At 32.6% G+C, this 25695-nt stretch overlaps 1 protein-coding gene and 1 long non-coding RNA gene across 3 annotated transcripts; one reads left to right on the top strand and one right to left on the bottom strand.

Moving 5' to 3' along the window:
- Positions 1–541: 541 nt before the first annotated feature.
- On the top strand, positions 542–15201 carry LOC105798721 (cleavage and polyadenylation specificity factor subunit 1). Of its 2 annotated transcripts, XM_012628914.2 has the most exons (26): positions 542–1023; positions 1590–1736; positions 1901–2054; positions 2662–2797; positions 3213–3358; positions 3980–4075; positions 4224–4276; positions 5056–5187; positions 6198–6249; positions 6356–6475; positions 6946–7080; positions 7557–7685; positions 7937–8014; positions 8218–8358; positions 8728–8822; positions 9383–9579; positions 9757–10544; positions 11026–11106; positions 11199–11264; positions 11355–11432; positions 11993–12223; positions 12649–12780; positions 12890–13066; positions 13300–13485; positions 13888–14270; positions 14694–15201. In XM_012628914.2, the coding sequence occupies exons 1-26, from the start codon at positions 701–703 to the stop codon at positions 14806–14808; spliced, it is 4371 nt and encodes a 1456-aa protein (XP_012484368.1). In that variant the 5' UTR covers positions 542–700; the 3' UTR covers positions 14809–15201. The 2 variants fall into 2 exon arrangements, with proteins under 2 accessions (XP_012484368.1, XP_052476710.1); XM_052620750.1 differs by lacking the exon at positions 542–1023 and having other exon boundaries at positions 1596–1736; positions 1844–2054.
- A 4611-nt stretch (positions 15202–19812) lies between these two features.
- On the bottom strand, positions 19813–22679 carry LOC105798722 (uncharacterized). Its single transcript, XR_008189112.1, has 2 exons — positions 22551–22679; positions 19813–20211 (listed from the first exon to the last, which is right to left on the bottom strand). It is a non-coding gene; the product is annotated as an uncharacterized LOC105798722 (long non-coding RNA).
- Between the last annotated feature and the right edge of the window lie 3016 nt (positions 22680–25695).

Below are 25695 nucleotides of genomic sequence, written 5' to 3'. Positions count from 1 at the left end.
TCATCTGCATATATCAAATTATTTAAATTTACTTATTAAATAATTTATTATTAAACTTAAATATTGATAGATTTTCATAATTCTATGGATTATAATTAATTTATACACTAAGTAAATTCGTGCTTCGCATGGCTAAGAAAACTAGTTTTGTAATAATTTTCTAATATTTTATAAATTTATATCAATTTTCATAATTTTAATCATTTTTATGGGAAAAATATTAGATTAAACCATAAATTACCACGTGTTATTATCGGTTTAGTCTGTCAATTTATTTTAACAGTCATGGTTAATAACAAAATTGTTAACCGAGAGATATAATTGATTATTTTTGTTAATGATAAAACTTAATTTAGTGTAAATTTAATACAGGGGTTTAGTTAATTTTTTTGACTTTAACTAAATACATTTTCTTCATTTTTTTGTTTTTCAGGAAAAAAAGGAAGAAAAAAAAAAAAAGACTTTGGTTCCTTAAGTCAAACTGAGCCTATAACACCAAAGGCAAACTAATTTAAAAATAATATTATATTTCATTTTCTTCTTATGAGTTGAGGTTTTTTTTATTTGTCGCTTTACTTTGGAGCTCAAACTTTGGCTCTTCCGTTCTCAGTCTTACTCCCTAAACTTCTAAACGGCTAAATCCCCCCCTTCTCTCTTTCTCTGAAATCCAGAAACCCTAAAACTCCCCTCGGCTTCCACAATGAGCTACGCGGCCTACAAGATGATGCACTGGCCCACCGGTATCGAGAACTGCGCCTCCGGCTTCGTGACTAACTGCCGTGCCGATTTTACGCCCCAAATTCCTCTCAACCACACCGAAGATCTTGAATCCGACTGGTCCTCTAGGCGCGGCATTGGTCCCGTTCCTAACCTTATCGTCACTGCTGCTAATGTTCTCGAACTCTATGTAGTCAGGGTTCAAGAAGAGGGCACCAGAGAAGCCAGAAATTCCACGGAAGTCAAGCGCGGTGGCATTATGGATGGGGTCTCTGCCGTTTCACTCGAGCTCGTTTGCAGTTATAGGTTTGGCTCCGAATCCATAAGGCCTTTTTAAAATGCACGCATATCCTTTATGTTTAGTTTTGGCCTTTACTTTGATTTCGTAGTACTTTTTTTTTGTTTTTGAATTTATGTGGCAGTTTGCTCAGCGAGTATCGGAAATGAATTGGATAAGTAGCGGGATTTCTTGGTGTTTGGTTCATATTTTGCTTCCATATCTTTTGCTTTCCGAAGCTAAAAGCCAAACACGCATTCGAATGTAAAAAAAAGCAAATTTTTATAAACGGGAATAAGAAAATTAAAAATTGAATTTCATGGAGAGTAAAAACGCATATGATTTTACTTCTATATGGAACCGTTATATTTGTATTGGTGTTACTTGTTAGTCATATAGTATTCATTTTGAATCAACATGGTTCTGCTTTTGTGTTGGTTATATCAAGTAATGAAAATGCCAACCAAAATGCAGCCTGAAAAATTTTCCCTTCTTCCCTTGTGTTGTTTGTAAGGTCTTGTGTGCTTTCTGACTTGCTGTACTTCTCTTTGGGATGTTTTTATGTTTTTTTGGGTGTTAAAAAATTCTACCGCAGATTGCATGGTAATGTTGAATCTATGGCGGTTCTATCAATAGGAGGTGGTGATGTCTCTAGGAGAAGAGATTCAATTATCTTAACATTTCAAGATGCCAAAATTGCGGTCCTGGAGTTTGATGATTCAACCCATAGTCTTCAAACAAGGTAAGGATATATCATGAAAAATGCTATTCATACCATTCTGATTTGTGGATTCTTTGTTGTGCTCCTAGTTTTGATTCTTATCGTAGAACTATTTGTCCAATATATAGCCTGTTCCCCAATTTTGGAAGCCAGACACTTACTCCTTGATGGTGATTTCTTTCCAGCTCAATGCACTGTTTTGAGGGCCCAGAGTGGCTTCATTTGAAAAGGGGGAGAGAATCATTTGCAAGAGGCCCTTTGGTAAAGGCTGATCCTCAAGGCAGATGTAGCGGTGTTCTTGTTTATGGTTTGCAAATGATAATACTTAAAGCTGCTCAGGTCTCTTTTGCTTCCTATTCTTTTGACTATTTCATAGTTCACTTCTCTATATCTAATGGCACTATGAAAATCCTTTTCATGCATAGGCCTGTAGGGAGAAAATGGTAGTGTGTATCACTGTAATTGTTACCTATGTTTTCTAGGTGTGTATTTTTCAGTTAGACTTCAAAAGTTCTGCTGTTTGTTTGACAGCTGCTTGAGAATAGTAATTCCTACAAACCCAATATTCTTGAAGTTGCATATATTTGAACTCCTATTTCTGTGGACGAGGAGTATTACTTCTCCTTCTAATGCTTTAGCTAAGAACTATTTCCATAATACAGAAGAAGAATAACATTTGAATTGTTGGAAATCTAGTATTTCATTTTTTGAAAAAACAGGTTCTTGTTAAAAGATTCATGTTCTTGGTAAATTCTGAACAAAGGTTAATTGTTGGAAATCTCACACTTATTTATACATCTAAAATCACAAAAACCAGTATTCTAAAGTTGAAGTTCTCAAGAAATGGGAGGGTCCTTGTGGTGGCTGATGTTAAAAGGTCATAAGCATTCTTAAGAAGGCCTCAGCAGTTTTCTTCTATTTTTGATATGGAAACTTTATTTTTCAGGCTGGTTCTGGATTTGTTGGTGAGGATGATGCTTTTGGATCTGGAGCCACAGTTTCTGCTCGTGTTGAATCATCTTACATTATTAATTTGCGAGATTTGGATATGAAGCACATAAAAGACTTCATATTTGTGCATGGTAAGGTTGAGCAACTATGTCTCTTATTGATTTTAAGATTTTGTTGGAAGTATTTGCTCTTTAGCAAGTTAGTGTACCTATATTTGGTTTCAATTTGTAGAAAATCATCTATCAGTCTCGAATTTTTTAGCTGGTTATGTGAACCTCTTTCTCCTTGTTGGATTCTAGTTAAATTTAATGACTTTGGGGTCTTTATTAGACTGTCACTCTTATATTGGCTACTTGAAATTGGATTACTTGGAAAACTTGCTAGACTTCATTTTATTACTCATAATGTCACAGTTGAAAAGCATTTCAATCATGTTAATTACAGCTGATATCCATTTAGACGTTGACACTGTTGCTTTTTCTTTCTTTTTCTAAATTTATTTGAGCTACTTTCTTCAATAGTTTCTTATATTTAAAAATAATCTAGGTTATATTGAGCCGGTCATGGTTATACTTCATGAGAGGGAACTTACTTGGGCTGGAAGAGTCTCTTGGAAGCACCATACTTGTATGATTTCTGCTCTTAGTATCAGCACAACATTGAAGCAGCATCCCCTCATATGGTCAGCAGCTGTATGTTCTCAACATGATAGTTATGTTTTATAGCTATTAATAGAAATGCTTTTGATATATACATTACTTGGATTCAGGTGTGAGTGTCGGTTGGGGATATGTGTCTTACATGGGTATAATTAGGGATTTCCAAGTTTTTCCATGAATTTGGAGGATCCTAGGAGGCCATGTCTCCATATCCATGTGTCGGACATGAGTGTGAGATACAAGTACTTAAAAAAAATGAAGGGTCAAAGCAACATGCGCTAAGCTAGAAATGAAATTTGACTAAGATAAATCAATTTCTTCCTTCCTCTCTTCCAATGAAAGGTTGTGGCTGCTAGATATGTGCTGAAGATAGAAGTTTGTGCTTTTGATTGACTACCTATTCTGTGGCTTTTATTGAAAAATGGTGATTTAATGCTTAATTCCTTGCAACGTGAAAATTTGTGTGTCAACCACGTGATCTATTAAAAATTACCAATGAATACTGCAAAAGCATTATTTCAGCTTTTCTATGCTAATCTTTTCTAGCAAATTAAGTGTAAAATTCAGAAACATTGTATTTTTTGATGAGCTGGAGGTTTCTGGGTAGTCCTTCCAAAAGCCAACCTTATGATTATTGGCATGTCTTTATTTCAGAATCTTCCTCATGATGCTTATAAGCTACTTGCTGTTCCATCACCAATTGGAGGCGTTCTTGTGATTAGTGCAAATATGATTCATTATCATAGTCAGGTAGACTTCCATTGTCTAGGCATGAGCTGGTCTGGCATTTTTTTGTAAGATTACTTTCTGTTTAAATTTTGATTTAGTGATATGTGGATCATCTACTTTTTCTAGTTTATCCTTAAGAATCCCATAACTTGCAAGTCTGTTTCTGCAGTCAGCAACATGCGCACTTGCTTTGAACAATTATGCTGCTTCTGTTGATAACAGGTCATTTCTCTCTCTCTCTCTCTGACAGACACATACACAAGTGTTTATTGACCTGATCCTGCTACATCCCTGCACCTACAGCTTGACGCATTCTTATATAAAATCTAATTGAAGAAAATTGGGATCTCCATTCTAATTCAGGCCCTGCATGTAGTCCCAAAAGAATCTTTCTTAATTAAGAGCTTAAATGTGATCATAACTTGAATAAGTTCTAAGCCTTACATGAAATAAAAACCATAATTGAAGAATTCTTGGAATTTAATCTTGACATCTCTATTGTCAACCTCAACTGTTGCAACTTTCAATATGCTTTTACAACAATATGAAAGTGGTAGTGTGTGTGTGGAGTCATTATTGTCAAAGGATGATAGCTTGTTCTGGTATCTTGTCAGTATCACTTATTTCTCTGAGAAAGGTGGTGGATTACAAATTAGTGCCGTAGGGCATTCTTCATTCCAGTGTGAAAATGGTCGGCACTGTGTTATATATGCTTATCTGATCAATCTTGAATAGCTGTTTGAATCATTTGTGTGTTTCAGAAGTTGCCTGTTGGTTTTGACAGTAACGACTGATCTTCACATTAATTGATTGGTATCTCACTTTTTCTTTTTCGCGGTGGTCTATTTTGTTAAAGTGGCTTTCAAGATAATGGTTAAATGTGTTAAGCATCTAATGTTTGTTAATGAGTCTTCTGAAATTTTGCTTTCGATTCTCCCCCCCCCCTTTTTTCTCTGGAGTCCTAGCCTCTCACACTGATTGTGTTTTGTTTTTTATTTTAGTCAAGAACTTCCAAGATCAAGTTTCAACGTAGAACTTGATGCTGCTAATGCAACTTGGTTACTTAATGATGTAGCTTTGCTTTCAGCAAAGACTGGAGAACTACTACTGCTGACCCTTGTTTATGATGGGAGGTAAGTGTTCTTCATTTGGTTGTCATTTTTCTCTTTTATGTTGGTTTCCTTTAAGCTGCAGAACTAGAACTGTCTTTTTTTGTTCTGATGGCATAAATAATTGAATTGGTAGACAGTAATGATATTGCATAGCAATCTTCATCAAGGTGCTGGTAAGGGAATAATTTTAACGAGTATTGGATTCTTGTGTTGGCTGATAGTCAAAATGTTATGATCTTTTGCTCGAAATAGGAAATAAAATTTGCATATAAGTGGCAGTAATGAGGTCCTATTATTCAGAAGGGTTAGGTTGAGGCAGAAGTTCTGCTGCAAGCACGCCCTTATTGATATCAGATATATGATACAATTGGTTTCTTAAGTTTTATTAATTTGTTATATTTTGTCCTAGAAGATGGGTTTTCCTCTTTGAAATCTTTATTCATGACTCGAATTCCCTCATTACTTTACATCATTAGTTTATAAATAAACTGGAACAAATTAAAATTAGTTTTGTTTAAGAAGTAATATAATTTTTCTCTACTAAGGGTGAGTTTGGATGAGCGGTGCGTTTACCTGCGGTTAGTATAAAAACAGCGGTGGCGGTGAGATTAGACACTGTAGCGATACTGTGGCGTGAGACAAAAAGTAAGCTAAACGCACCGCACCGCACCCAATCGCCCATCCAAACCCACCCTAAGTCATTGACCAATTAAGCTAAGAAAACATATGATTCTTGAAGACTGCTTGAGGTTATTCTTTGTTGTATACTCAGACTCGGTGTGACTATTGGATACGTGTATGTATATGACATGGGTATTGTCAGACTTTTCTATGGTTTTCCATGTATTTGGAAGATCCTTGGAGGTCACATCCCAATATCCATTTGTCGGACATGGGTACTCCAAGAAAAATGGAGAGTCCAAGCAGCATACTTTGACATGCTTAGTTTTTTCTTTTTTTACTTTGTAGTCATGAAATTAGTGAAGTTGCTACAGATCTTGGTTTTTAATTGTTTCTTTTCTCCTTTGAAGGGTTGTGCAGAGACTTGACCTCTCCAAGTCTAAGGCTTCAGTACTTACTTCGGTTAGTTAATCGTTAAAATTTTCAAGCTCATGCCGAAATATATTTATTTCCAATTTTTTCTTGTCATTGACTAGTTATGTTGGGAATTTTGCTTTAATTCATTTAGGACATTACAACTATTGGGAATTCATTGGTCTTTTTGGGTAGTCGATTAGGAGATAGTTTACTTGTGCAATTCAGCAGTGGATCGGGAGCATCAACCTTGCCATCTGGCTTGAAGGAAGAGGTGTGTTTGCTATCAGCTTCTATTCTGTAATTTGTATGCTAACATTAAATTATTTTGAGGTATTGTTGTTTTGGATTATGCAACATCCAAGCTATTTTCAATATCTTCTATTCACACTTGACTTTTTAGGCACTATTAGTTTGTTGATAATCCAACACTGAAGGGCTGTTATCTCATATTCCAGGAATATCATGGCAATTTATAAACTAAATTAAATAGTTTTGAGGTATTGTTGTTTCTGGATTGTGCAACATACCCATGCTGTTTTCAGTATCTTCTATGCACACTTGACCTTTTAGGCACTATTAGTTGGTTGATAATCCCACACTGAAGGGCTGTTATCTCACATTCCAGGAATATCTTGGCATCATTTCGGCATAGTTTCATAGTTCATTCTAAAATTGGTCTTCATTAAATTGTTTTCTGTTGGAATGCTATAAAGATTTCTTTCTGGTTTTCTATTCTTCTAGGTTGGAGATATTGAAGGTGACGTCCCTCTGGCCAAGCGCTTGCGAAGGTCATCCTCTGATGCTTTGCAAGATGCAGTTGGCAGTGAAGAGCTTTCCTTGTATGGTTCAACCCCAAATAACAGTGAATCAGCACAGGTGGTGTACCTCTATAATTAATACAGGGCCTTTTGTTGATGCTTTTAAGCTTCATCTTAGGAAGAAATTCTTAAAATAAGGGGACAGAAATCAAACTCTTCTGGGATTTGCAACCAAATAATCAACTAGTAATAAAAAGCTTAGGCTGATTTTGTAGTTTTGCAGTTGAAATAAACTGGACAATTGCTTCATTCCTTTGGAACCAGCTCCTGTGCTTTCTAATTTTGACAGTTCCTGCGTTAAAGTTGTAGTTCTGCAATTTCTTTGTTTAGTAGGTTTGGGAAATTATTTGTTGTACCAATGGTGTCTCACTAGGTAAAATTTGTACTGCAGTTATCATCAAGAGAAGAATGTTTCTGTTATCATTTGCATTTGTTTCATGTATTTTATTCTGCATGGCTCATTATTGTAATGGATATGGTTATTATTTCTCAACTTTTACACCCTATTATGTTTCTCTTTCTCCATGCGTGCAGAAAGCTTTCTTGTTTGCAGTGAGGGACTCGTTAATAAATGTTGGCCCTTTGAAGGACTTCTCATATGGCCTGAGGATTAATGCTGATGCAAATGCAACGGGAATAGCCAAACAAAGTAACTATGAACTGGTTAGTTTTAGCGAGTTAGACACTTATTATCTACTCAGCTTTGACTAATGCATACGGATGTGGGTTTGGGTTTGGGGTTCTGATTTGAATTTGGCACCACTTTTATGAAGGTGTGGCTACCTAAAATTTTCCTATTTATGTATTGGCTATTTTAGCAGTTATTTCATTTTCTTATCCACTGTTTGCATTTTTTCCTCTAAATGATTTGCAGTTATGTTGTGCCTGAAGTCTGTTCTTGGCTAATCTTTCAGGTGTGCTGTTCTGGCCATGGAAAGAATGGTGCCCTCTGCGTTCTTCGGCAGTCGATTCGTCCTGAAATGATTACTGAGGTTCATTCATACTCCAGCTTTGACTGAATTTCACCTGATTAAAATTTTATAATGTTGATATAATCCATGTAAACACATTTTCTGGTTGCTACTGGTAATCTAACTATTGCATTTTCAGTTGTAAACATCACTTCTTAGTGCTAGAACCATCATCTGTGAAACTCTATGCATGCATCATTACATGCACACTTCTGCATCTGCAGGTTGAACTAACTGGTTGTAAAGGAATTTGGACTGTTTACCACAAGAGCACACGCGGTCACAATGCTGATTCTTCTAAACTGGCTGACGATGATGATGAATATCATGCGTATTTGATTATAAGTCTGGAGGCACGAACTATGGTATAATCTCATGCCTAACCTTAGAAGACCTTTTGTTTTATTGGCTTTTCTCTTTGCTAGCTTTCTCTATGACAGATAATGTATTAATTATCTGTCTATTCCAATTTCTTTTATTAGCATCAGAACACCTGAGAATGAGAAATGATTTATCACTTTAATTCTTTATCAGATTCACTTTAGTTTTGCTAATAAAGTAACATTTTGTAAGAAGCTTAAAGAGATGGTTGCAGATAAAAAATGTCTTTCAAATCTCAATGTTTGAAATTGCTGTTTTTGCTAACAAAAAGGGAGAGAATGGCTACTACTAGCTTACAAATTGTACATTTGACTTTCTATGTTGACCACTGCTTAACTCACTATGGTGATCAGGTTCTTGAAACTGCTGATCTTTTGACTGAAGTGACTGAAAGTGTAGACTATTACGTTCAAGGTAGAACAATTGCTGCAGGAAATTTGTTTGGAAGGTGACAACACTAACATGCTCTATATATTTTGATGAAAATATTTTGTCTTGGTTTGTGGTTAGATTTTCAAGAAGAACGATTTCCTTTCTGGTGTTCTATTTTTATTTATAATAGGTGCCAGTAAACGCCGTCTGCTTTTATCATTTCAATGCCACCGTTTCATTTAGCTGATTTGCATACTCACCATACAGTTTATTGATCCTAATTATTTTTTCACTTGAACCTAAACTCTTGGGAGTTTTTACGAATCTCAAGTGAAATGACATTGTTGTTATTCAACAATACCTTGCTTAGAATAACTTGAAGAGTTTTCTTGCTTGACAAGTTTGAAACCTGCCTTAGAAAATTTTGTTTCTTTTTTGCTTTCTATGTCCGTTTAGCCATGTAATAGATTAGATACCATGCTTCTAACTATAGTATTTACAAGTTAAATATCATTGGGCATGCATGACTTATGGATGTGTTACTTTAAAGATCAGGATTCGTTTGCACGCTCATGTTTAGAGGTGCTTACATTCACATACAAAATTCTAAATACTTCTCTCATCATGTTCTTTTAGGCGTCGTGTTATCCAGGTTTTTGAACGTGGTGCTCGAATTCTGGATGGTTCTTTTATGACTCAAGAACTGAGTATTCCATTGCCAAACTCTGAAACTAGCTCTGGTTCTGATAATTCTACGGTTATGTCTGTTTCTATTGCGGATCCGTATGTGTTGCTAAGAATGACTGATGGAAGCATTTTGCTCCTTGTTGGAGGTATGGTTTGTCATAGATGATATTTATGCATGTGTTTGTTAACTTGCATCTCTCTTTACTTGCCATGAACCTTCATAACTTGTCTTTACTGTGTTACAAAACCATGCAGCAATGTGGCATCCTGTTGCTTCTGTTACTGGATTTCTTGATGGTTTTATGTTTAACTTTGAATTACAGATCCTGCTACGTGCACTGTTTCTATAAACAGTCCAGCTGCCTTTGAAGGCTCAAAGAAAAGGGTATCTGCTTGTTCATTGTATCATGATAAAGGTCCAGAGCCATGGCTCCGCAAAGCAAGTAGTGATGCGTGGCTTTCCACTGGCATTGGGGAGTCCATTGACAGTGCTGATGGAGGGCCACATGATCAAGGGGATATATATTGTGTCATTTGCTATGAGAATGGTGCTCTTGAAATATTTGATGTGCCTAATTTCAATTGTGTTTTCTCTGTTGAAAAATTCGCATCTGGAAGAGCCCACCTTGTTGATGCCTATTCACAGGAGTCTTCTGAAGGTTCTGAGAAACCTATTAACAAAAGTTCTGAAGAATTGGCTGGACAAAGCAGGAAGGAAAATGTACACAACTTGAAGGTTGTTGAGTTGGCCATGCAGAGGTGGTCTGGAAATCACAGTCGCCCATTTATTTTTGGTATATTAACAGATGGAACAATTCTTTGTTATCATGCTTACCTGTTTGAAGGTCCAGATAATGCTTCGAAAGTTGAAGGTTCAGCTTCTGCACAAAATTCTGTTGGCTTGAGCAATGTCAATGCTTCTAGGCTTAGGAATTTGAGATTTATTCGTGTTTCCTTGGATGCATACACAAGGGAGGAGACATCAAATGGAACATTATCCCAAAGGATTACAATTTTTAAGAACATTAGTGGTTATCAAGGGTTTTTCCTCTCTGGGTTAAGACCAGCTTGGTTTATGGTGTTTAGGCAACGCCTTCGCATTCATCCACAGGTCTGAAATCAAGTTTCTCATGCAATAGGATATAAATAATTTAATGGTCTAAAGTTAGATACAGTTTTCTATAAATTTTTGCACAAACTTTAATGTGATTTCAATAGTTGCAAATTGATAAAATAACTGATAAAATTTGGACCGAGTATACATGATAATTATTTTCTTCTTGTCTACTGCACCATTGTAACATTATAGTTAGAAACTCTCGGCCTATTTGAGAATCTATGTTTTTCTCATTTGCTACATTGACTTAAATCTTCTTTCTCAAATTAATTTTTTTATGGATATGGTCTCAATGCCATTTAAAATTTGCCCAGTTCAGGAAGGATTCTGCTAGATATTTTATGTGGGTGCCTATAAATAATGAATGAAATCTTTAATTGAATATTGTCAACTTTTGACAATTACATCTTTAATTGTTTCATCATATTATGTAAGGATGTGTGCGCTCTTCTCATATTGTTTCTTTGTTTTTCAGATATGTGATGGATCTATTGTAGCTTTCACTGTTCTTCATAATGTAAACTGTAATCATGGGTTCATATATGTTACATCACAGGTTAGATTTTACTTCAGCTTTTATATTTTTAAGCAATAAGCTTTTGCATAATGGCTAAAACAGAAAATTCTTTTTGGTATCTTTAATCCTAGGGTATTCTGAAGATCTGCCAAATGCCATCTACATCGAACTATGACAACTATTGGCCTGTGCAAAAGGTGATTTCTAACCTATCTTACCAGTAGAAATTATTCACATAATTTATTTTTTTGTCAGTGTACTTAATAGAAACTTCTTCTCTGGGTTAGATTCCACTGAGGGGCACTCCACATCAAGTTACTTACTTTGCTGAGAGGAATCTGTACCCACTTATAGTTTCAGTTCCTGTAAGCATATTCCTTCTTTTCTCTACTATTTATTTTTGGTATGATATTAATATCTACAATGCCTGTTGCTATATAAACCTTTACAATGTAATGTAGCCTACATATGGCTGGGGACCCATGCTGGCTGTCTTTTCTGGCTTCTAATGGTTTGAAAATGAACTTCAAATATTGAGAACAATTCATTCTCGCAAACTTTCTGCTATTGAATTCTGCAAACATGCATGCATGTTGTTAGTGCTAGGCTGCTGGTTTGTAATTAATTCCTGCTGAATTGTTTAGATTTATTAACATTTTAGAAGATTGGTAGATGTTGGTTTCTCAATTTCTTCTTAAAGTAGCTACAATAATTAAGCATTTTATCAGAGCATATACTTGCATTCAATGGAAATTTAGTTAGGAAGAATTTGCCTAGCCCCGTCTACTGCATACATAATTCAAGTTTTACTATGAAGTTGCTGCTTTATTCCTATGTGTAAGTTACAAGAAGTATGGCGGATCTAGGAGGGTGGAGGGGGTTGGGACTGTTTCCCAAAGTTCTGTACTGATCACTATAATTGCAGGTTCATAAGCCAGTTAATCAAGTGCTATCATCATTGGTTGATCAAGAAGCTGGCCATCAGATGGACAATCTTAATTTAAGTTCTGATGAATTGCACCGAACTTATACTGTGGAGGAGTTTGAGGTTCGGATTTTGGAACCTGAAAAATCTGGTGGTCCTTGGGAAACTAAGGCAACTATTCCAATGCAGAGTTCTGAAAATGCTTTAACTGTGAGAGTGGTCACTTTGTTTGTAAGTTCTTTTTTCTTTTGTTGTTCTGGTTGTTTTAGTCTTGGCTTATGTGCTTTCATGGTTCTGGAAGAGGGCTGATTTGAAGGATGATAGAATGCATGTCTTTGTGTTAGTCTTTTATAGAGAGCATGATAGAAGATCATGCTTGATGTATCACGCTTCATAGCTTAATTTAATCTTTACAAAATGTGAGGGGCAACTCTGTAAGTATTGGGTCACATTTCATAGCTTAATTTAATCTTTACAAAATGTGAGGGGACAACTCTGTAAGTATTGGGTTGAATGGTAATTAAGATATTGGATGGAGTCTGGCCTGGATACTTTCGAATTGGATCATTTATGTTATTGTCATGTCTTTCTGGGGATAGGCATTCTTTGTTCTGTTTAGGGGAAAAAAGCTGTATTTAGACAGTGCTTTATTGCAGAATACCACCACAAAAGAGAATGAAACCCTTTTGGCTATTGGGACTGCTTACGTTCAAGGAGAGGATGTTGCAGCACGAGGACGCGTGCTTTTGTTTTCTATTGGAAGGAGCACTGATAATAATCAGAATCTGGTATTTTCTGATTCTCTAATTTTTCATGTCCAAAATGTTTAATCCAAATCTATTCTATATTTGCTTCATATCTGATTTGAACCTATGAATTGATTTTTATATTTTATAGGTTTCAGAGGTCTATTCAAAGGAACTAAAAGGTGCTATATCTGCTTTAGCCTCCCTTCAAGGTCATCTGTTGATAGCTTCTGGTCCTAAAATTATTCTACATATTTGGACTGGTAGTGAGTTGAATGGCATTGCATTTTATGATGCTCCACCATTATATGTTGTGAGCTTAAATATTGTAAGTGTTACTTACCTTGACTATCTTAATGAAATGCTCTAGGTGTAAGGGCCTTGAATACCAGTCTGACTTTATTTTATTCCATCTGATATGATGTGATCTATTTTATTTTACCTTCTATAGATGATGTTTTGAACTCTCTGTTGACTGCAAATAGTTCTTAGTGGCCCTTTTGCATTTATTTATTTATTATTTTAATGAATTCTTTAGTTAATACCTACAATGAACTGCAGGTCAAGAATTTCATTCTACTTGGTGATGTTCACAAGAGCATATATTTCCTTAGTTGGAAGGAACAGGGTGCTCAACTTAGCTTATTGGCCAAGGATTTTGGCTCCCTTGATTGTTTTGCAACAGAATTTTTGATTGATGGAAGTACCTTAAGTCTTATGGTTTCTGATGATCAAAAGAATATTCAGGTTATCGCATCCATCTTTTCTGCCATTTTGTATTTAAACTTGTGTATATGGTGTTTTTTTCCATTTATAATATGTATTTGATATCATGAAATTTTACTGTACCATTCCCCAGACATAGGCGTAGCTAGGGACACAAAGAAATCATGGATGATACAACTTGAGAAGGAAGTGGTTATTTTGAATACTTGGCTATTAACAATTTAACATTCATAGGCATCTTGTAGACACTGCCCTCCTATTTCTTGCACTAAAGGCCTTAATTCATCCAGCTGAAGTTTGCTTCATCATTTGCCATTAGGATCTACACCGTTTGAACTATTTGTTGAACTATGTTCATTTCTCATTTAGTTTGATTGTTTATTATCAATTTTGACAATTTTGATGCTACTGTCTGCCATTCAGGTATTTTATTATGCACCAAAGATGTCTGAAAGTTGGAGGGGACAGAAGCTTCTTTCAAGGGCTGAATTCCATGTTGGTGCCCGTGTAACTAAGTTCTTGCGGCTCCAGATGCTTTCTACTTCTGGTCGAACTAGTGCCACTGCTGGCCCTGATAAAACCAATCGATTTGCTTTGTTATTTGGTACTCTGGATGGCAGCATTGGCTGTATAGCTCCTCTTGATGAACTTACATTTCGTAGGTTGCAGTCTCTACAGAAAAAGCTTGTTGATGCTGTTCCACATGTAGCTGGTTTAAACCCAAGATCTTTTCGCCATTTTCGTTCAAATGGAAAGGCTCATAGGCCTGGTCCTGACAGCATAGTTGATTGTGAACTGCTTTGCCAGTAAGTAACATCTTTTTTTGTCTCTGAAAGAATTTTCATCTTATAATATCAAATTGAGTGCCAGAACTTGCATTTCTTTTAGTTCAACCCCATGTTGTACTGCTCGTGATATAAGAATTAATGACATTACGACTTTCCTTCTTCTCCAAGCATAACATTTGCATTTTCAAGTTTTTGGTGGGCATGCCTGACCGTGTATTAGAATGTATTACTCCACTAAAGCCCAAGAGAAAAATTTCCTTATGAAAATATAACATATATCATTTGCTTTCTTTGTTTAAACTAATATCCCATGCAAATTTGTGAGGTGAGAAATGCTGATAATAACATTGGCTAGAATTATTTAAATCAATAGATCATTTAGCGTATGTGATCAATGGGAACCGTGTATTAACGGCTGCACATTTTGAAATTGTTTTGCAGTTATGAAATGCTTCCATTGGAGGAACAACTTGAAATTGCTCATCAGATTGGAACGACCCGTTCCCAAATTTTGTCTAATTTAAATGATCTTACTTTGGGAACAAGCTTCTTGTAAAGCAGCAGATATCAAGGCAGGTAGGTTATGGAAAATATTTAACAACTTGTACGGAACAATTCATGAGGAGCGATGCCTGTTGTAGGATGAATGACAGCATTTAAAAGCTTATTCAGATCAGGTTTGGTGTCTTTAGTTCATATGATATTGAGAAAGGAAAACAAATGTTGTATAGTGGATTGTTTTTTATCTGTATGGTGTAGAATCTTGTATCTTGGGGCTAGTAAACAGGACTATAATAGCAGCGCAGTAAATTTTGAAGAAGAGAACAGTTAGCATAGTCTCCAATTTCTGTAATCTTTTGTTAGAAGCCACTACTGAGGCTGTAAACTGCTGATTGCTTTTGAACTTGTGTAGCTGATTAAATAAATGTTTGCACCTGTTTTCTTTTAACATTCCAGGTAAATTTGCTGTCTTTGCTTGTGCCCAGTTGTTCAATCATGTTTGGTAAAACGTCATCAGCCATCTGAATTTATTTTCAAACTGTGGCTCCAACAATGGCTTATTATTGTTTGACATAATAGAGTTCTGTTACAACAACAATTATGAATGTAGGTAAATGTTATTATGATGACAAAAAGAAAAAAAAAAGGTTAAAATACTGAATAGACAGCCTACCAATTTATGATGAAGTTTTGAAAAAGAAGTGTATGTAAGGGTAAAACATCATTTTTTTTATTTTGATGTTTAAGTCAAAACCCAATTATAATCCTACAGCCCCACCTCCGTCCCCAGTTTTATAATGAGCATGCACCCAACTTGTATCCTACCTTTGTTCAGTAGAATCAATACCGGCTATAAGATGAACTATCTTGGCACTTCCACTTCAATCTTCTCATTATTAGTATGTACGTTCTTAAATTAAATTTAAACCACTGGTGATTAAACACATTACACGATATCATAATCTACTGATTTACTAGTGTTAACCTCCATTACCGTTAGGTTAAGGCAGATAATTCAATCGCTCCATGACCATAAAGAAATGAATTTAGGTTTACTGTATCGTAACACGTGTGTGTGGGTGAATAACGTGTTGGTACAATGATGACAACACACGTGCACATGACATGGTTCATCATGTTATTCTTTTAAGTGTTAACAGATGTTTCTGAAGTGTACAGGTATGGTCTATGGGTGCATTTTTCTTTTAAGGAATGTCCTGCAAAAGTGGAACAATGCTCCTTCATTTCATATCCATTGGCGACCCGATGCTCTGAATAGGGCTAGGCAATCAATATGCCCTTCTGATGTATGTGAATTTGTTTTTTTTACATTGGAGAGATCTATTTACATCAGTGTAAAATTATTTTTTAATTTACATATTTTCAAATATTTTTGTACGATTAATATTTTAACAAACTAATTGTCATATTTTATATTCTATTTATATAAATAATGCATGTTAAATCTAACATAAATTAAAAATTTCTAACTATTATAAAAACTTTTTACTGTTCAATAAATATTAATATATATATTTTAGATCAACATGATAGATAAATTAAATTGGTTTGAAAATTTATATGTATGACAAATACAGTTATATCGATAAATTTAGTAATTAGATTATTAAAATATTAATGGTACAAAAGCATGCTGAAAAATACAAAGATTCAAATGAATTCTTCCCATAGGATTTAATTTAAAAGATTAATATTATGTTTATTTATGAAAAAGTGTTTCAAGGACTTTTAGATACGTTTATTAACATCATTTTAGTATAATTTTACATCCAATATCTCAAAACTAAACCATTCTCTCTCCTTATTTCTTAATTCAAAGCATTCAAAAACAATCTCGAGTACAACACAAGTTCAATTGAAATTTGATCTTGAATTTAATCCTGGATAATTCGTACTCTACCTTTTATAAAAATATATCTCTTAAAGTTGAATTCCTTAACATTTAAAAAGAAAAAAAAGGTCCATTTACGTCATAATGCCTAAACCATTATCATAAAAAAAGAGGTTTCTGGGTCTCACATATGTTTATTGGTTTGATTTCTCCATCGGTAGCATTAGTCAAAAGCAATATTGTAGGACAAGTAATAATGCAAACCTATAATATGGTCCAATCAATATGCAAGACTCGGCTCAATTAATTAATAGAAGTCTTGGAATGGGTCCTATTAATAGAATAGATAGCCATGGTCTGACCCGGATTGACTCCTTGGTTGGGTGGGAGCCAAATATCCAACACTCCATTCTCATGATCATTAGATAGGGTTCCATATTTTTTTATGTTATTACATAATGTACTTTGTATAAATTCAATTTGATAAATTTTAGTTTTTGTATTTTTGAATTAATTTATTTTAATTTTTATATTTTTAAATTTAAAATTTTAATTCTAACTAAACAGTTGCAGATTAAAATTTATTTGGTTAAATTATGTTATTAGTCATGTATTGTGTATAAAGTTGTAGATTTAGACTGTGTTTTCCAACTGGATCATTTTTAGTCACTATATTTTTGAATTTCAAAATTTTAGTCTTGATGCAAATGATAGTTATTCAACCTATTAACTGGTATTTTTTGTGAGTAATATGTGAAAATAATAAGCATGACATTACACATATGATAATATATTTGCTACATCAACATTTAAAATACTAGAACTTAATGAATTTAATAGCTACTATTTACTTAGAATTAAAATTTTAAAATTCTAAAAGTATAAAGATTGAAATGACTAAACTAAAATATAGGGACTAAATTCACAACTTATATATAGTCCATGGATTAATAATAGAATTTAAGGCTAAAAAGTGGGTATACAGGTTTAGACCCACCACCAACTAGTTTTGAAGTCCTTATGGTTGGATTTCCTATATTTATAGCTTTAATTTGGGTTTTGAAGTGGGAAGAAAGGCATATTGTCAAATGTGAATGTCCCTAGAAAATATATGTGGTGGCAACCAAATTGTTTTAAAGCTAATTTTCTCTCAAAAAGAGAAAAAAGAAAAAGAAGAAGAAGAAAAGGAAAATAGGTAAGCGCCATGACAAGTGGGGATTATATTCACAACATTTGTTGCCGGTGAAAGACAACCAAACTTATTGGATGTAATTGATTATGAGTTGACTATATAATATAATATAATATAATATAATATAATATAATATAATATAATATAATATAATATAATATAATATAGTGGTTCTGGAGACCAATTATTCATGAAAATTATTTTTAAAAATTTCTTTCATGACTAAATTTTGGATATATCCTAAGGTTATTTCCTTTCATAGTAGGAAGTTTTATGTAATTAATGCCTGAAATGCTTGGTGCTGAAAAAAAGAGATTTTTTTAATAAAAACAAATTAATTTTGAATATAAAACAAAACAAATTATTTTAAACTGGAGAAAATTTCCAAACTAGTATACATTCTTGCAATGGATAGGAAAATCGAATTTTCTGAAAATTGATTTTCATATTTTCTTATCTCTCAACCTTCAATCATTCAATTAGCTGAAAACTGATAAAATAAAAGAAAAATCGATTTTATAAAATTGATTTTCTAATTTCGATGTAATCATAAACCAATTCAAATAAAATTTTTAAACAATTTTTATTTTAGAGTTTGAGTTTACCTATCCTCCCTAATTCAGCTTGAACTTTAAAATTTTCTCTTTAAATTTTTAATTAAGTTTTACATCATAATTTGTATTATAATTTATAAATAAAAATTAAAATGATATTATAAAATAATTCAATAATTTATGTTATAAATTATAAATTACTTCAAAAATTATAAATAATGTCATAAATTATAAATTACTTCAATAATTTTATAAATAAAAATTATATTGATAAATTAAAATATTAAACTTATATTATAAATTAAAAATAAAATTTAAATTTTAAAATAAAAATTATTTAAATATTATAAAAATAACTTTACAATTTATAAATAACAAAAATTTCTCTCTCACGTATGTGTGAGTGTTAAATGAACTCGATTAAAAGTGATCATATGTTTGATTAAACACATAATAAGAGTCTTATATGTGAGTGATTACCTAATGATTCACTGTGTAAGTTGAACCTTTATAATTTAGTTATGAAAAATGAATATGTTAGAAAGGCTAATCAATGCATAAATGAACATAAGAAAATTTTATTAACGGCTTAACATTAATCATGGGATAGGATAAGTATCATTTATTGAGCTTATTGCGCATAGACGTTAGTTGTTTAAACGTGTAGGTTCAAGACTTGATTGAGAAACTTGAGATTTATGGTTTGAGAGTATTGCATCATCATTGAGATTTTGAGGTGGTAGTTCATTTATTTGGTTCATTTATTTGGTTATCAATTGTATTATGACTCTATACATAAATACTTAAATTGAACTAAGAAATTTTGTAAATTTATTTTGTGTTTGGCTATGTACATAAATATTTAGGGTACGTTTGGTTCACTGTAATGGAATAGAACTGTAACTGAATAGAGCTGTAATGGAATAAAGCTATAATCAATAATTCAATTATTTGGTTGAATGAAATGGAATAGAACTGTAATAGTATTCTTGTGTTTGGTTGAATGGAATGATGTTGTAATAACATAAGAAAAAACTAAAATGACTAGAATACCCTTAGTAGAATTTTTTAGGTAGATGATTATTGTTATTGTTATTAAATTTTAATAAGATTATTATTAAAATAATTTAATAAAAATAATAAATAATTTAACCATATTTTAACATAATAATTATTAAATATAATTTAATAAAATAAAATAAAATATAATTTAATAAAATAATATATAATTTAATAAAATTCTTAATATAATTATTATTATATGAATTAAAAATCATAATATATACAATAAAAATAATATATAATCTACTTTATTATTTTTAAATTGCAATACATATTTAATGTGCTAAAATATCATTAGTGAAACAAATAATTTAATTATTTTACAATAAAAACAAAATATTAGAAGTAATAAATAACTTGAGAATTATATTTCACATCCAAACATAATATTCATATATTAACAAAAGTTCCATGATTTCATTAGTTTATATGTCATAATCCATATGTTATAAAATTTTACAACATCAAAAAGTTGCAACATTGTAATGACATTCTATCATGTCATTATACCATACAAATATTACAAACACAAAAAGTTACCAAAATATCATCAACACAACCATGATTTTTAATGGTTAGCAAGAAATCTTTTGACCCATTCCAATCGCACAAAAGAAGGTAAACTAAAGAAAATGAGCATTTGCGTTGGATGATTTAGAATTTTGCTCAATGCGCGATAGCGCTCATCCTCAGTTAAACCTTCTACTTCACATAATGTTGAATATAATTTTAGAGCTCTTTCTTGAATGGTCATTTCTGACTTTTGTTGAAGACACATTTAACACATAATGGTTCCAACTAAAAAATCCAAATAAAAATAAACTTAACAAAAAACCAAAGGCAAAATGGATGGAAAACATGAAAATATCCTTAGCAACCATGTAAATGCCAGATAAAATCTGCAACTTTTGGATCAATCAAAATAGAAAGTTACCTTCAAAATGTAGGGACGGACTAATAACAAGAAAAACCAATAGAAAGTTACAACTACAAACTTAAATATTAAATATTTGAGATTCATTGTGCCAATTTGATATTAAAAAAATTGAAACTTTGAAATTATAAATGAACGAAGCAGATCAAATTAGATTTAAATTAAATATAATATCACTGACTCACTGTGGTAAGCAATCACCAATGATTTGAGCACACATATATGCATAATATATATTTGAAGTCAATATGGTAAGATGGTCCATCCTCATGCAAATGTTATCAATACAAATCAACAATGATTAAAAAAACCATCCCACATTAGCTGCAATCTCAGAGTCAGATCATACAAACAATTGACTATCAAATGATTAAGATGGACTAAGATTCATGCTTGTGTTAAGCAAGAATTGCAAAAGCACAAAGCCTGAACCAGATTCATGCTTGTGTTAACTTAGTAGTATTGGATTTGATTTACATGAGACTATTGCATAATTTTAAATCAAAAGGTAAGGCATCAAAGATAAATTTATTTGTCAAACAAAGCAAGTAAATCATAATAGAAATTGTGAACAAAGCAATCAAGACAGTGACAAACTCCTAATATTAGCATTAGATAGGTTTATTTCACATTTTAGCATGGCTACCTACGACCCTAATTGGATACATAAGAACTGCCTAAATCAATATATACCAGAAACCTTATGACTCAAAAATGTTAATTACTAGGAAGGAAACAACTTCAAAAGGTAACCAACAGTCAAACAAAGAACTGAGATATGAAGCTATGTTACATGAACTCAAAGGTATTAGTCCAATATGGGTAAGCTCAATCTTTTTTTAAGTTGTTCCATATATTTGAAGAATCATTTCCCCATAGCCATGTTCGAATATGTGTCAGATATGGGTGTTGGACATTGGTACTACAAGGGAAATAAAGAGTTGGCGTACAATAGCTTTGAAGCCTTGAATCTCTTATTTAATTTAGTTAATAAAAACTGGCAGAAGGGCAAGAAAATATAAAATCTCAAGAAAAAAGCTGAAGTTATTCAAGAAAAGATAACTAGTACTAAGTTCTGAGACAACTAACTGGAAAGGAAAAAAATGTCATGGCTTAGTGAAATCAAACAAAACGGCATAGTTACTATAATAATAAAAGTTAAGCAATAGCATATTTCATATTTCAAATTCTTATTAGGCACAACCTGAAAAGTCCTAGGCAATAGGAATAGAGAGGAAAACAAAGTTCACGAACTAGCCAACTATTCACCATATCCTAGAGCATAAACAATTTAAACACATCTTGGTTTGGCATGAATCGAGCAAAAACAAAGATCTGACAAAGCAAGTAGAGAGCCAGGACACTCAGTAAAGTAAGAAATATTGAAGGCATTTTCTTGCCTTGTCCTATTGCACAGTTTCTTGGGGACTAACAGAATCAAACCAAAAAGAGACCATACACACACACACACAACCATAAACTTCTTCATAAAATTTTTATAAAAAAAATCTCCCAAATCAACATTTCAAACAAAATCAACCAAAGGGGAAAGATCTAGTACTTAGTGACAAAAAGCTCTGCAAGTTACTTCCTTTTTACATTATTTTCTCATAAAAAAACAAAACCCCAAATTGAATTCCTAATAACCAAAAAGTTGTAGACGATAAAAACTTTCTAATTAAGAAAGGTATACTTCCACCTAACTCCTAAATAGCCAAATTTACAATCCAAATCACAGAAACAAAGCATATCGTCATCCCACTTCTCACAAGAGATAGATAAAATGAAGGAGATTTGTACAAAGAAACATATATTCCTGAGCTTAATAAGCTCATTTAAAGTCTCATTTCTACATAGAGTCCTAAATATAATATTCATCACTCTGAATATATTCCACTTACATCTTGATTTTTTCCAAAAACAAACCAAAAGAGAGTAACTATTTTTTGGTTTAAAAAATCAAAGCCTTCCAATTTTAACAACAAGAACTAAAGAAGCAAATTTACGGGCTAAAATCATAAAAACAAAAATACCCGGATTGACATTTGGAGTAAAAATCAAGAAAATGGGAAAGATCTGATGGAAAAAGCAGCGATTTGTGATGTTATGTAGGAGTAGAAGAAACCAGTAGGAAGAAAAGAGTTAACAAAAAAGATGGCAATAAATGTTAAAGAAAAAAAGAAAAATAAAGACACAAACATACCTGAAGAGAAAGAAGAAAGAGTAGGAGAGAAAATGAGGAGATTTGAAGCTAATTTCTAGGGTTCACTTTGGGGTTTGGCTGGGTCAAATTTGCGTCATCTTGATTGGTCTACATGCATCTTGGTTCTCGGGGTTCCACCGGGAAAAATATTACAAAATTCTTATATTTGTTTCCGACTCACATATTTTATTCTAAAATAATTAAAATTAATCCTACATGGAGATGATAGTCCACGATCTAAAATATACATGCCCGAGAAAATAATAAATTGCATTTATTTTCTAGGAATCACAACTTTGGAAAAATTACTTTATCATCCATAGCAATAAAATAATTACATACATTCATTCGCATACATTCCCCTAAACATGCATACAATTACAAGAATGTTGCATCTTACCAAATAGAATCATACATGAAGAAAAGAGAGAATTATGGTCTCAATTTACACTATAAACATTACACAACCTGACTCTGATACCAATTGTTGGGAAAAAATCCAGTTTAAAAATGGTTTTCTAGCATTGCGAAAAATAAAAATTTTAAAAATTGACCCGTTGTGATATTTATAGCAATAAACCCTGGACCGAATTTGTACCTATATTTTCGAATAGACGGATCCTTATCGTTCTTGGCTTTTGACCAAACGATCTTTTTCGCTATTCTCATATCACAATCTACTTCAAGTGTGAGCTCGAACAAATTGAATCAAATACAAAATCAGAAATATTTCCTTTACTCAGTGGGAAAGTAAAACTCACTTAAATAGAAACTAGTAGAATTGAAATTCCCAGAATATATAATTTATTCTTAAAATAAATTTTCACTACTATTTGTCAAAATAGCAATATTGAAAACTTCACAGAAACTTGTTTTTTTCTCACTTTTTGTTGGTGTGATTTGAAGCCTACCAATGCCATCTATTTATAGTAAGAGTTGGTAAAATCCTGGTTGAAGTGGTAGAATACAAATAATATTATCTTTATAGAAAAATCCTCCAACTCCTTATTATTTAGGTAGAGGGGTAGCAACTCTAGATAGGAATACTAGGGTTTGTCATCCAATGTATTCCATATAAGGGGAGTTAGGTCAATTATATGTGCTTCTTGGACTTTAACGCAACACTTTATCATTTATTTCAACCTAGTATGTATCTTTTTCTATTTCCCAAATTAAATATGATTTGCTCAATTAATTTAAATAAATTAATTTCTCAATTAAATAATTTTCTCAACTCAATTCTAATTCGTTAAAATCATGACAACTTTACCATAAAAGAATTTATGAAAAATATATTTAATTTTCCTACATTCAATTGGATTCACAATGTCCAATTAATTTAAATTCATTTTTGTACTTTAATTATTTAATTAATTAAATAATAATTTGAAAAACCATAAATTAATTCTCAGGTCATTTTCATACTTAGTAAGAAAACCACATTCATTTCTGAGTGTAATTCATTTCTCTAACTTTATCATTCTATATATTTGTTTATTTGATTTATCCTGCAATTCATTTTTGGTTTCAACTAGCTGGCGAAGGGACCAATTAGACATATGCAATTGAGGCTCAAATGATTTATAATTAAGTTCCGGTTTTTTGCCTATTAATTATAAACTCATCTAGTCACGAAGTCATTCCACTACAATATCATGATTGAGCTCTCTCCAACAACATACCATTATGAAAGTAACTTAATCAATGCTCATCGAATGACCTTAGTGTTTATGTACAAAATTTACATACTAATCTAAATATTTATGTACATACCAAATACTTACCTTATCTCATTATTATTGTTCAGCCCTTAGTAAAATTTTCTTATGTTCATTTATGCATTGATTTAACCCTTCTAACATATTCATTTTTCATACCAATCTAACACTGTGTTTGGTTCGATGGAATTGCTATTCCATTTCGTCCCTATTCCGTGCGCTACATCTACACACATGTTTGGTTCACCGTTTAAGTGATTCCACAGAATTGCTATTCCATCCCTATTCCCTCAACTCTTGTAATAGGAATTTAGGGGTTGGGGGTCTGAATTTCTATTCAAAACCACCCGTAATAGTATTTTCCCTTTTTTGGACCAAAATAGCCTGCATCTTTCATCGTTTATTCATTTCTTCAACTCTTTCCAGCAGATTTCAACTCTTTCACTTCAGCAGAATTCTCTTTCACTTCAGTAGATTTCTTCCTCGACATTTATCCCCAGCGGTGGTTCGACAACAGGAGGCTGCCAGTGGTTCGATGGTGATTGGTGGCGGTGACAACTTGAAAACAGTAGCAAAAAGATGACGATGACAAAAACGTGAACCGGTATCGCAACAGAAGTTCGTAGTGAGAAAATTGAAAACCCAAAGTATGGTTTGGGGTGAATTTTTTTAATTTTATTTTTCTAGGATGGAATCATGGAAATTTTGGCTGGTTAGAGTAATTTTTTTTATACTTATATATTCATGAGATAAGCATGATGATATTTATATGACTACGAATGTATGTTCATGCATATATTAATCATTCATGATTGAAACCGAGTATTAAAAACTTTGCATATTTTTAAAATATTGAGTGAGAGAAAGTCCCTAACAAGACCTACGACTTCAATCAATGGTATTTTATGATAGGATTGTCATGTGGATCTCAGCGAGTAGATTTCCTTAAAGTAAGTAGAAATCTCTTCTATTCCTATGATAATTGGACTGACCTCTGTGGTAGGTATTGTCATACGATATAGCAACAAGTTTTGTCTTCAAAGAGAAAAACTAGTCACAGCACGCCACTCAATGAGATTGTCCTATGATGACTTATTTGTTGTGCATGATGCGGTAAGTGTTGAGTTGATAGTTATACAATCAATATTTCCTAGTTAAGTAACTCCCCACGGAGCTCTAGTTAAGTTAGAAAGATGGCTAAAAGTTACATGACTTGTGTGAATGCCTAAGGAGTTAGGTTCATGTGCTAATTGGATGGAAATCCTTATTCTTACTATTAATTAAATAATTGAAGTTAAAAAATGAATTTAAATTAATTGGCCACTGTGAATCTAATTGAATGTAGAAAAATTAAATATATTTTCTCATAGATTCTTTTACGGTAAAGTTGTCATAAATTTAATGGAATTAGAATTAGGTTGAGAAAA

This window comes from Gossypium raimondii, chromosome 9, assembly GCF_025698545.1.
Source record: "Gossypium raimondii isolate GPD5lz chromosome 9, ASM2569854v1, whole genome shotgun sequence".
Lineage (NCBI taxonomy): Eukaryota > Viridiplantae > Streptophyta > Magnoliopsida > Malvales > Malvaceae > Gossypium > Gossypium raimondii.
The sequence above is the reverse complement of the archived record's forward strand: the minus strand, read 5'-3'. Positions and strand labels throughout refer to the sequence as shown.